At 40.6% G+C, this 12,978-nt stretch overlaps 1 protein-coding gene across 1 annotated transcript in view; it reads left to right on the top strand.

Moving 5' to 3' along the window:
* The window catches only part of AK5 (adenylate kinase 5), a 261,478-nt gene that overhangs the window by 187,966 nt on the left and 60,534 nt on the right, over window positions 1–12,978 (top strand). Inside the window, exons 9-10 of the mRNA XM_040232542.1 lie at window positions 2,916–2,958; window positions 5,263–5,307. Of these exons, the coding sequence (XP_040088476.1) occupies window positions 2,916–2,958; window positions 5,263–5,307 (88 nt within the window). The remainder of the gene's footprint in view (window positions 1–2,915; window positions 2,959–5,262; window positions 5,308–12,978) is intronic.

Below are 12,978 nucleotides of genomic sequence, written 5' to 3'. Positions count from 1 at the left end.
TTTGGGCAAACAGAATAGAAGGCTGTGAATAAGTGCTATGGATATAAACAGGTCAGACTCAAGAGACCACATAGAGGTCAGATAGACCCTTGTATAACCTGGTGCATTATTTTATGAATTCAGATTAACCCTAAACAAACTCCCAAGACATGATAGCCAGATACAAGAAATGTCTGATACAGTTTGGTATATAAGGTGGGTTTAAGTCTAATAATTCAATAATAATAATAATTGAAGGAGAGGACTCAGGGTCTCCTCTTAGCATTACCTGAACATATTCAATATCTGTTTGAAAGGAATAATTAGAGTCTGATTAAACAGTCCTTTTCCAGCAAAGGCTATTGAGCATCTTTCTATGTAGCTGTATCTTAGGTAAACGTGTGAAATGTAATTGCTTCAATTAGGTCCCTGTCTCAAGTGGGCTTCCCTAGATGCAGAGCTTTCCATGAAGGTTTTTGTGAGTGTGATACTAGGTGTGCTCTTGGGAGAGAGGAACAGATGCAGGAGAGGGCCGCAAGAGAGGACAGCTGGGTATTAGCTTCAGCTTGATCTCAAGGCGACCACTGGGGAGCAGCTTATACCAGAGTCATCCCAGCTTGAGGGAGGGACCAGACCCCTGTGTGCTCTTAGCTGCAGGGGGACGGTGCAGTTACATGAGCATGAACTCTAGACACAGCCCAGGTTGAAAGCTCACTATGTGACTATGTGTACATGCTCAGTCCCTAAATATGTCCAACTCTTCTGTAACTCTGTAGACTATAGCCCACCAGGCTCCTCTGTCCAAGAGATGTCCCAGGCAAGAATACTGGAGCGGGTTGCCATTTCCTTCTCCAGGGCATCTTCCTGACCCAGGGATCGAACCTGAGTCTCCTGCATTGTCAGGCAGAGTCTTTACTGCTGAGCTACCTGGGAAGCCCTTGGCCAGGTGAGCAACAGGACACTCACAGATCCATGATGGTAGCCAAGCTGATGGGACTAAATCTCTAGAAGCCAGGCTATGTGGTAGGGGATGTGGTTTTCATCCCAACCCTGGCCTCACTAAGGACATGACGGCATGGTCATGAACCCCTCACGTGACCACTAACTATCAATTTCCTCATCTGTAAAATAGGGACAGGGGATGGTAGAAATGGATTAGACCATCCTTATAGTTCCAAAATGAAACGATCTCAATAATAGAAGTAGGGGGAGGCTCACTGAGGAATAATGGACTTTTTTTCTATTCATGGAAAGGAGTTCATTAATGTAAATGTGTCCTTGAATAACTACTCCATTGATTCTTCTTCTCTCACCTGGAATAGCTCTGGATACACAGGCAAATCTAAGAAGACAGGCAGTAAAGTTGCCCTGAAGGCATATGTTCTAAAAAAGGATGGCAACGCTCTGTTTTCAGACAAAGTGCTTTTGTGGCAGTTTACCTAAAGGGAGCATTAACGCAACCCGGCAACCTCATTTAACTGACTCCTGTATCATAGCAAATTAGAGGCAAGAGGCCAGAGTAAAGCATGAACCAAAGGTTGTCCCTGAAAAACTATACCATCTCTAGGGAGAATGGTTTGGAAAAATCTATCAGCTTATAAATATGTTTATTCTTTCCACAGCCCCTTCTCTGGGAATTTATCCTACAAGTATAAACATATGAAATGCCATTTATGTGAGTTTATTCTTTGTTCTACTTTTTCAAAAATAGTCCAAGATTGCAAGCAACTCAGTGGTCCATCAATAAAGAACTAGTTTGAAATAATAACAACTATGGTACCTTCCATACAGTAGAATACTGTGTAACCAAGAACATCTGTACTGGTACAGAAACTTCTCCAGAATATATTGATAAGTGAGAAAGCAAAGGGAAGAATAGTATTATCATAGATTAGCATGTGTTTTATAAACATATGTACATATGTAATGTTTGCTTCTTTCTGTGTAATGGAGGTGATAAGATTCTATACTTATACTCAAGTGTAACCATAGATATCTGGAAGTCAACTTTTGTGTATATGGAAAGATACCAAAAAAAAAAACAACCTGTGAGTGGTTACCTATAAGCAATGAGGAAGTGAGAAAATGGGGTGAATGGAGACGTAGGTAGGAGTGAGGAATCTCACCAGTACCTTTTTTAAAACGAATTTTTATTGGAGTATAGTTACTTTATACTGTTGTGTTAGTTTTTACTGTACAGAAGAATGAATCGGCCAAACATATACATATATCCCCTCCCGGACTTCCTTCTCATTCAGGTCACCAGTCATTAATCATCAATGCCATTTTACACATTTTCTTTATGGATTTTTCACCAGACACCATGTATTTTTCTGTAAGGAGAATGGAGTAACTGTCTGACTGAAAATGAAAATGAAAATTTTTAAGGGAGGCAATCTAATCTGGTCATTCCAACTTCCTTTATTTCATGCTTTCGTTCTGGGATTAGCAAACTGTGGCTGGTGGTTAAATAGTGAGACCACATGGCTCCCAGTGCTGAAAATGTTTACTCTCTGGTGCTTTCCAGAAAGTTTGCTAAGTCTAGCTGTAAATCATGGAGTTATTTGTGAAGCAGCTGTGACTGCACCTATCAGTGAGCTTCAAATCCTGAATGGTTTTGTCTTCTTTACATCAGCTTTTCTGACCACAGGTAGTTATGCACGAAGAAAAAAAAGGCATGATACTGTACCAGTTACAAAGAGCATTAAGTCTGGACACAAACAGCCCAGGTTGAAGCCCAGGCTTTGTTGCTCACTATGTGACCTTGAGCAACTAACTTCTTGATCTCAGTATGGTTTTCATCTGTAAAAGGTGGGCAGTTATGGTACCTCTTTCACAGAGCCGTTTGGAAGGTTAAATATATTCATGTCAGCAAGAAGTTTAACACAATGCCTGTTGGCATTATCATCTAATATTTTGATTTTTTTTATAAACAGGGTGATGACCAGTTAAATGTGTTTGGAGAAGACACCATGGGAGGTGAGTTCCTTTACTGATCAAACTAAAGTTGTCATTTTAGTAGCTCTGAGCATATCTTTTTTATTAAACACCACTGAGAGATAATAACCTACCAAGAGCATGTACTTTCTTCCCTCAGCCAGGGATCATGATTACGATTGGAATTCTGGATTTCTCCCCTCTTGGTCCATGTAAAGAACCAAAGTGATACCTTACTAAGTGATGTATTTTCTCACCTCCCAGAGGACATGAGCCCCGAGATGCTCAGTGAAGAGAGGATGCTCAAAGAGTTCATGTTCTTTGTAACTGGTAAAAGTGTTTGAAAAACACAACACCCAGTCCTCTTTGGAAAATTCACATATATAAGAGCACAGCAAGGCTCCCTCATGTCCTGTAGGAAAGAGAACCGGCTAACTTTAATTCAACATTCTTCAAATATTATTAGAATGCGAAAGTTCTTTTCCTACATAATGTTGCTCCTCTGTAGTGTACCATTGGGATACAACCTAAGAATCACCCAAATTATACTACTTCATAATTTTGTCACATTAAAAGTCTTGCCAAAACTAAAAAAAAAAAAACACAAAACCTGTTATTAGCTCCACGTGGAACTGAAAATAGAAAATTACATAAATTTGACTTTGTCCAAAGAAGATAAGGTTTATGATTGCTCTAGGAAAATTACCTTCTAACATTTCTACTCTGTAATAAATGTTATAATTATGGTCCATGGAAATATATTTACACTGATATGTAAATATATGGTGAGCACATACAAGTAAGTGAATTGGCTTTCTAAACAACCCTAGCTCTAATCCTGCTGATCCACGAGCATGAGGTGGTAGATAGAGTGTCATTTGATGATAATGGAAAGAGTAGTATGTGAAGATTGCAGTCAGCCAATGACGTCATGGTGATTCATGGAAAAAAGGCACTTAAACACGAGCCAAGAGCAAATAATCAACTCAGTCCCAACTGGAGAGGGATTGATGGATTGCTGAATAAAGTTTCCTTTTTTCCTGGTTACAGAATTAATACACATTCATGTGGAAAGTTTTTTAAGGTAGAAAATAAGAGCCATCTAAAACCTTATGACTTCTAAATAATCACAGTTAACATTCTGGTTTATTTTTATTCAGTGTATTGTCTATATAGCTGTTATTACATAGCTGAGAATACATGTGTATATACAAATGTTATCTCCAATATTTTGTGCTTATCATAACATAAGCGTGTTCCCATGTCATTAAAAACTTCATATAAACTTAATTTGTAATGATCACATTATCTGAATGTATCATCATTTTTTTATAAACTGGACTAATATAGAACCATACTACTACTACTCATAATAATAATAGCAACCACTTTCTTACATTATAAATAAATTAAAAGTTGCTCAACTCCATAAAAGTAAACTAAAAAAAAGTAAACTGAAAGTCTGAAGAACTTGAGATGACTATTTGGCCCAACATGTTGAGAGCATTAATTTATCTGCCTTAATGAAAGTGAATGTGAATGTCACTCAGTCATGTCCAACTCTTTGCAAACCCATGGACTACAAAGTCCATGGAATTCTCCAGTCCAGAATACTGGAGTGGATAGCCATTCTCTTCTCCAGGGAATCTTCCCAACTCAGGGATCGAACCCAGGTCTCCCACATTGCCTTAACAGAAGGCTCCAGATAATATAGAATTTTCCAATCACCACGGGCTATTCTGTAAAGAGAATGAAGTGTCTGTTTAATTTTTTTAAAAAATAACAAAAAGCCCTTTAGTGTGAAAATCAAATGGTTCCAAAGACCCCTAAGTTCACCTCTTGCTTCTATTTCCAGCTCTTTCTCCCTTGTCTTCTTCCTCTTCTACCCTCAACTCAATTCTTCATGCACCACTCTCTCCCCCTCCCTACTGCCCCCTCTCTCTATCTCTGTCTCTCTCTGGTGAAGTTGGGCCTTTCACTCACTTAATAGTGGATTCCTGCCAAAATGTAGCATTGTGTATATAAATAAACACCTCCTGACACCACATGACAACTGGAAATCTTTTAGGGCTCCACAGACTCTATAGGGTTTTGCACTTTGCCAAAAATCCCTAATCATTTCTTTGTCTTAAAGCAGTGGCTCCCAAGATTTAGTTCTCACTCACCTTTGTAATTTTTGTTTCATTTCTATGCTCTATTCTATATGTATTATAGATAGATAGATAGATAATATTGTATACTATAATACAGAAGAGAATATTATATAATATTACACTATACATTATAAAACCAGGGTTTCAATACAGTTTTTCTTGCTGTATAACTTAAATTATTCTTATTTTAAAGGTTTCATGGAAGACTTAAAAAAGTGTAAAATTATTTTCATGATTGGTGAGTAACAGCTCTCAAATTTTCAATTGTAACTGCTGATAATAACAATGTGGTAAAGAAGGAAGACTATTCATTTCTCAACCGTGTTTGAAGCCCTGCACCTTTTTTAGTCAAGATATTCCTCTGAGGATTCCATATTTTTCCTTTCATTTATACAGTTTTATATTGCTCTGGCTTTGTGTCTTTTCAGCGGAGACAAAGTAGGAGTCTAAGGAATGGCAAACTCCTGAATTTAGTTCTATGATAATAAAATATATTATAATCCCATGGGTAAGAGGATGCCATCTGTTAAAATCTAACACCTTTTCTGTTTAAACAATGATCTGTTCCTCCCTGAACTATATATATCAGTGACCACATATTCAAATATACCTTAATAACCATACCCAGCATTCCACGTAGCTAACAACAAAAACAATCTTGTTTGTTTTATGCGCTCATACAGTGAAACTCATTGGGAAACTCATTATGGGATAAAAAATTCATTTGCGTTTAACCAGAATTTTCTGAGTGCTTATCAAGTTCCAAGTTATCTCCTTTAATCCTTACACAATCCTATAGGTTGGCAATCCATCCCTATTACATATCAATTACACAGACAAGAAAAGTGAGCCTCAGAAGTTTAAGGAACTTGTCCAAGGTCATAGAGCTAATTAGTGTGAGAGCCAGATTTCCAGTTTTTCTCATGGGAATAAATGGGTCTAGTTGTGCAGCATTCAAACTACATAGAATAGGACAAAGTATTGTCAGAGGACCTCCAAAAACTTAGTGCTTTTCCTTCTAGTTCCTGAAGTCTACAGAAAAGTTAATACACCCACCTGTACACTTTTCAGAAAATACCTATTTATATTCAGAAATAATGAAAAGGTCCACACTTCCTCAGTGAGTGGGGGGAAAAAAAAAACAGTTATCAGCTCCCTAGAAAAATAATCAGATATACTTAGAATCTTACACTCTGAAGTCAGGATGCTTCCTTGGAAATCTCTCAGTACATCTCCCTCATTTTCAGATGAGGAAACTGAGTCCCAGAGACTTAAGGGATTTGATCAACGTCATTCTAACAACTAGTGGCAGAAAGGAGACCAGGGTCCATGGCTGTAGTTCCCCATTCCAGGGCCTTCCACATCCCACCACCAATTTATGTGGGTTGCCACCCCAACTGTCCACCATGTTTAATCATCCATCAGCTACTTAACTGAATATTGGACCTGTGCCGGACAGTGAGCAGGGCTCACAGAGCTTCCGTATTAGAGGAAAAGGAGAACTGATCAAATTATTATCACAAACCTTGAAAAGCATCAGGAAGGAAACAAAGAGCTGAAACAGTGAACAAGTTGGGTGGAGTGTTTGGGGTAAAAAAAATGAGTAATCAGGAAAGGCCCTATGGAAGTGACATTTAAGCAGGCAAATAAGGAAGCGATGGGTGACTGAAAAGATTAGTAGGAGGTGAGAGGAAGAAGAATTCTAGCCAAGAGAACAGCGTGTCTAAGTACTGAGAATTCTTAAGCTCAGCTGAGTTTTGTTTCTGACCTGCTTGTCTCTAGCTGACCTTAGTCCAGGGAGCGGGATGGACTGTTGCCACACTTACTTCACATTCTTTTCAGAAAGTTGAAGTACATTATGTCTACTCCTTACTGAAGAGAAGCTCATCATCATAATCTCAAAGGAAACTCCCCTTTCCACACAAATTTTAGTTCATTACCTTGGCATCTAGATTACACACAATAAATTATACTTTTCCTGTTCAGCTTTTATCTTAGGGGCCAAATTAGGAAGAGGGGAGACTTTCTAAACTTGAAGTTCAGGAATCCAAAGATTGAGTCTTTAATATCACATGCTGCTGAGTCGCTTCAGTCGTGTCCGACTCTGTGCGACCCCATAGACGGCAGCCCACCAGGCTCCCCCATCCCTGGGATTCTCCAGGCAAGAACACTGGAGTGGGTGGCCATTTCCTTCTCCAATGCATGAAGGTGAAAAGTGAAAGTGAAGTCGCTCAGTCGTGTCCGACTCCTAGCGACCCCATGGACTGCAGCCCACCAGGCTCCTCCGTCCATGGGATTTTCCAGGCAAGAGCACTGGAGTGGGGTGCCATTGCCTTCTCCATCATGAAATACTAGCTGCTGCCAAACCAACTGTGTCAGACTGACGGGGATGCAGAGCTGACTGAAAGGTCAACTTCGCCATCAAGCACCTGGCTTCCGGGGGGAAGAGTCTGTTTACCCGCCCAGTCAGTCCCCACGCTGAGGCGCCCCGCCAGCAGAGGGCGCCAGAATCACATGGGGCCTGGGGCGCGGGGCCTGGGGAATCCATGGACAGAGGGGCGGGGCAGGCTGCAGTCCATGGCACTGCAGGGAGTCGGACGCGACTGCAACCAACTTTCACTTTCAGCGCACGTGGCGTGTGTGTGCTCAGTCTGACTCTGTGACCCTGTGGCCTGTAGCCCGCCAGGCTCATTTTTAATAATACAAAAAGAAGCTTTTAAAAACAGTACAGCATATTTTGTGGTAGTTGTTATTGTCTCTGGGAATAATATTATTTCAGATTTACCTGTTGTGTAGCACTATAGTTGAATTTCAACTGTATTTTCAAATACTGCTTCTGTCTAGCCAGGTCTAGCTAAAGATCTCAGCTGACTTGTTACTAAGCTTTGTGCCCTTCAGAAAACGAAATAGTATGATATAAATATGGCATCAGACCAACCTTAAGACCCTCAAGGGTCCACACACCACACTAAGAACCGCTTCCCTGAATAAAGGAATTGGTTTTATATGCATATGTATATATATCAACCAAACTCTCCTGTACTTTAACTTGTTATTCAGTCACTTTTATAGTAAAAAAAAAAAAAAAAAAAGACTTCAGCTTACTGTTTGCACTGTAGAAGGTACAAAGCAACTGCAACAAAAGAAAAAAAGATGGTTCTTCTTCTAGGCTGTTTACTGGATTCTGCTTGAAAATTAACACCTTTGTTCTAAAAACAGTTAAGCCTTGAATAGCACAGCTTTGTACTGCCCAGAACCACTTATGCACTGATTTTTTAAAATAGTAAATACTACAGTATTACCTAGCCCAGGTTGGTTAAATCCACTGATTCAGAATCATGGAGTCATAAGAACCAAGTATTCAGAGAACTGACAATCCAAGTCATACATGGATTGTCAACTGTGTGGCGGGGGGTGGGAGGGGATAGAGCACCCCTAACCTGCCCCCCCACCCATTGTTCAAGGGTCAACAGTACTTCCTCAGCAGATGGCAGGATGGTATTTTAAGGCTGTATTGTCGCAGGCCAATTTGCAGCTTGTGAAAATACTCGGGATGCCGTCAACACACCCATAACAGTTTTGATGAGCTTTAATCCATAAGAGTCAGCTTCCCCTTTTCCACGTGTCTTCCCGTTTTCCACTCCACCCACACGAGTCTTCAACCCCAAGCCCACCTGCACCACTTTTATCTCTTGACGTTCCCTCGCTTTTGCCAGTCCTCTCTCTTAAAATGTCTTCTCCTCTGGCTAATCCTGCTCCAAGCTCAGGTCTCTGTGTGAAGTGAAAGTCACTCAGTCGTCTCCAACTCTTTGCGACCCCATGGACTACACAGTCCATGGAATTCTCCAGGCCAGAATACTGGAATGGGTAGCCTTTCCCTTCTCCAGGGGATCTTCCCACCCAGGGATCAAACCCAGGCATCCCGCATTGCAGGCAGATTCTTTACCAGCTGAGCCACCAGGGAAGCCTGTCTCTGTGAGTTCTTCTCTAATCTCTAGCCTTCCTCCTCTGTGCTCCTCCATCCCTGTGTCTGTATCACTCATTTAGATACCCCCAGAATGACTAATATTTGCTGGAATAATGAATTTTTTAGGAAGCAGTGTGGTCAGTTTCCATAACAACTGAAATAGCAGTTAGAATTCCTGGACTGGAACTGACAGACAGGTTGCTGCTGTTGTAGCTGCTTCTGGCAGGATAGCTTTTAGGTTAATTGTGAGCCTAATCAGACACTTCTTATACCATATGGCTGCTGCCTTCTTACAGAGAACAAGCAGCACCAACTCCTCTCTATCCCCAAGCTGGCTATTTCTTGCTCGTTTGCAAAATAGTTTTAAGTGGGGACAAGTTATTGCACTGCCTGCCATCTGAGTCAAAAAAGTGTTCAGGGAGAGTGTACCATCCGGACCAAAGGGAAAAATGACAACAATGGACCTAGTTAGCCCTTTGAATGTTGTGTGACTATTAAAACCTCTTTGTTCATGGAGAAGGGAGTTCTGTATCTATTTATAGAGAAATGCCTTCCAAAGAACAGATAAGCGATCTCACAGGATAAAGCCTGATGATCAAAAGGATTGAAAAAGATTCTAAGGTTGTTCACAAACAAGATATAAGGACAATGCTGATGTACAAGACTGGGATGCAGTCATTGTCGAAAACAGAAAATTATTTGGAAAATGTAAAAATATCGTAAAGAGCCTCATGACATCCCATTAACCGGCTCCTACAGTTTTTCACAACCTTTTCTGGTACACTTCTTTCCTTTTTTCTTTTATAAATCTCTCGATCATTATCTTGCTATTCTCCAATCTATTTTGGCTTCTTTTTCTCTTCTCTGCTTTTTATGGCCTGCATATTCCCCAAATGTAACATAGCCTAAATTCCCATTAATCCCTACCCAAAGCCTTGGTAGAAGTGCTTCAGTTTGGACAATCATCTCATGTTACAGGGGAAGTGAGAGACTTTAGAGTTCAGTTCAGTTCAGTCGCTCAGTCGTGTACGATTCTCGTGACCCCGTGAATCACAGCACGCCAGGCCTCCCTGTCCATCACCAACTCCCAGAGTCCACCCAAACCCATGTCCATCGAGTCGGTGATGCGATCCAATCATCTCATCCTCTGTCGTCCCCTTCTCCTCAATCTTTACCAGCCCCAAGGTCTTTTCAAATGAGTCAGCTCTTCACATCAGGTGGCCAAAGTATTGGAGTTTCAGCTTCAACATCAGCCCTTCCAATGAACACCCAGAACTGATCTCCTTTAGGATGGACTGGTTGGATCTCCTTGCATCCAAGGGACTCTCAAGAGTCTTCTCCAGCTCCACAGTTCAAAAGCATCAATTCTTCGGTGCTCAGTTTTCTTTATAGTCCAACTCTCACATCCATACAGGACCACTGGAAAAACCATAGCCTTGACTAGACGGACCTTTGTTGGCAAGTAACGTCTCTGCTTTTTAATATGCTATCTAGGTTGGTCATAACTTTCCTTCCAAGGAGTAAGCGTCTTTTAATTTCATGGCTGCAGTCACCATCTGCAGTGATTTTGGAGCCCAGAAAAATAAAGTCAGCCACTGTTTCCACTATCTCCCCATCTATTTGGCATGAAGTGATGGGACCAGATGCATTATCTTTGTTTTCTGAATGTTGAGCTTTAAGCCAACTTTTTCACTCTTCTCTTTCACTTTCATCAAGAGCCTCTTTGGTTCTTCTTCACTTTCTGCCATAAGGGTGGTGTCATCTGCATATCTGAGGTGATTGATATTTCTCCCGGCAATCTTGATTCCAGCTTGTGCTTCCTCCAGCCCAGCGTTTCTCATGATGTACTCTGCATATAAGTTAAATAAGCAGACTACTGGCATAATAATCAAGACATCATTCAATGGCTGTGGCTTTCAGGATAGCAGGAACATAGGTGGCCTTGTGTCTTTTGGTATTGGTGCTCATCCACTGCTTTTAGAGTAAGCTTTGGGAAGTACTCGTGTAATAGTTTGTGTTATTCTGTGCATTTTCTAACCACTGCCTACTTGTCCTATTTACTTCCTGGAGACAGATTAGACAAATGAAAATTTTTGCTTAAAATCTATTATCTCAATGCCTGTCATTTTACTGTGGTCTGTTGTGATTTCACAGTTGACCTCTTATTAAAGAACAAGAATAAATCTAATTTTTAACAAGGATTTTCTTGGAGATCAGGTTAACATTTTTGGTGGAATTGACTTGGGTATTTTGTCAAATTACAAATGGAAACCAAATCTGATTATTTTAACTTGATTGAGCTATAATAGAAACTAATATTTTATTGCACACTTACTTAACACACAGCAGGCATTGTATAAAATGCTTTATAATGTTATCTTGCTTAATACTTGTATCCACTCTCTGGAATATTATCACCATCCTATTTTTCCAGTAAGACATCAGAGAGTTAAGTAATTTGCTAATAAGTGATGGATCCAGGGTCAAAAGCTTGGATTTTATTATTAACAAAGATGCTGCCAGTTGTTTTCCTTGAAGTGACCAACTTACTTTATTACTTTTCTAGAAAATATCTGCCAGATATTCAAGTCTGAAAAACCAGAGTTTTATCTGTTATTCAGTCTTTCAGAAGGTAAAAATGGCGTTCAACTAAAAAAACAACTAGTTCCACAACTCAAGCAATCACACAGTGCTTTTCTTGAGAAAATGTAATGTATGTACCATTAAATGTACCTGGTGCGCTGAAGTATCTACACGTCTTCCCATTTTGTCACACAAAATATTACAGTGACAAGTATTTAAGGGTCAAAATTAAACTTTTTCATTGCATCATCAAGACCATTCTTAAATAAACTGACAATTTTTTTTCTTTCTTTCTTTCACTGTGAGTTTATGGTGGTGAAGAATACTAGAATAATTGGCTTTTATTGGCACCACAGGTTTACAGCCAGTGCTTTTTCACCATCAGTGAAAAGCAAATAACCTCTTAGTGTTGTAATAAAAACAGGGGACCAGAGTCTGTGAACCACACTTCAAGAACCCTAGGGTTAATTGGATTTGGGGGAGCATTGTTGAGCAGCTATATGAAACCCCAGACTTAGGGTTTGGAAGATCTTGGAGGAAAATAGTTCCTTGTGCCTTGTTTTTACTTGTCCTTTGAAAAGCAAAGAACCTTACAAATAGAAGGAAGTGGTCAGGAAAAAGGGGTGCATCTCCTGAAATTCCCCATTTCTCTGGGCTCCTGTGGGTCTGGACAGGTTCTGAATGTTTCGCTGTACCCAGTGGTACAAGGGAGGCCTGAAAGGAAAGTGTGGGTGCTTGGTAGAACTGGGCAAGAGGACTGCATCAAGAGGTCCAGCAGGAGGCTCCAGAGCAGGGGCTGAATGGAAGGTAGAGGGGACACCTCAGGGACCAACAGCACTGGCAAGCCTAGGACTAGAGCGAGAGCAAAGAAAACCCTCCAGACGGGAGACAGCCCTGATTGGAGACTGAACTCTGAGCTTGTCTAAGTCCATTTGGGCTTAGACATGGCATAGACTAAAAAGCAGAAACTTGTTTCTCACTGTTCTAGAGACAGGAAATGCAAGATCAGAACATCAACAGATTCAGTGACTGGCAAGAACCCATCTCCTGGTTCCTATATATCCATTTTCTCACACTGTCCTTACACGGTGGAAGGGCCTAGGGAGCTCTCTGTGGCCTCTGAGCCACTAGGGAGGCCCCAAATAATAGATAATAGCTTAACTGTGATTATTGTTGTTTAGTCCCTAAGTTGTGTCTGACTCTAAATTATTCACCTCTTCATTATGTTATGTTGTTGGTTTATAACATTCAGTTCAGTTCAGTCGCTCAGTCATGTCTGACTCTTTGCGACCCCATGAATCGCAGCACGCCAGGCTTCCCTGTCTATCACCAAATCCCGGAGTACACTCAGACTCACGT

The sequence above is a fragment of the Oryx dammah genome, unplaced genomic scaffold, assembly GCF_014754425.2.
Source record: "Oryx dammah isolate SB20612 unplaced genomic scaffold, SCBI_Odam_1.1 HiC_scaffold_28, whole genome shotgun sequence".
NCBI classification, from domain to species: Eukaryota; Metazoa; Chordata; class Mammalia; order Artiodactyla; family Bovidae; genus Oryx; species Oryx dammah.
The sequence above is the reverse complement of the archived record's forward strand: the minus strand, read 5'-3'. Positions and strand labels throughout refer to the sequence as shown.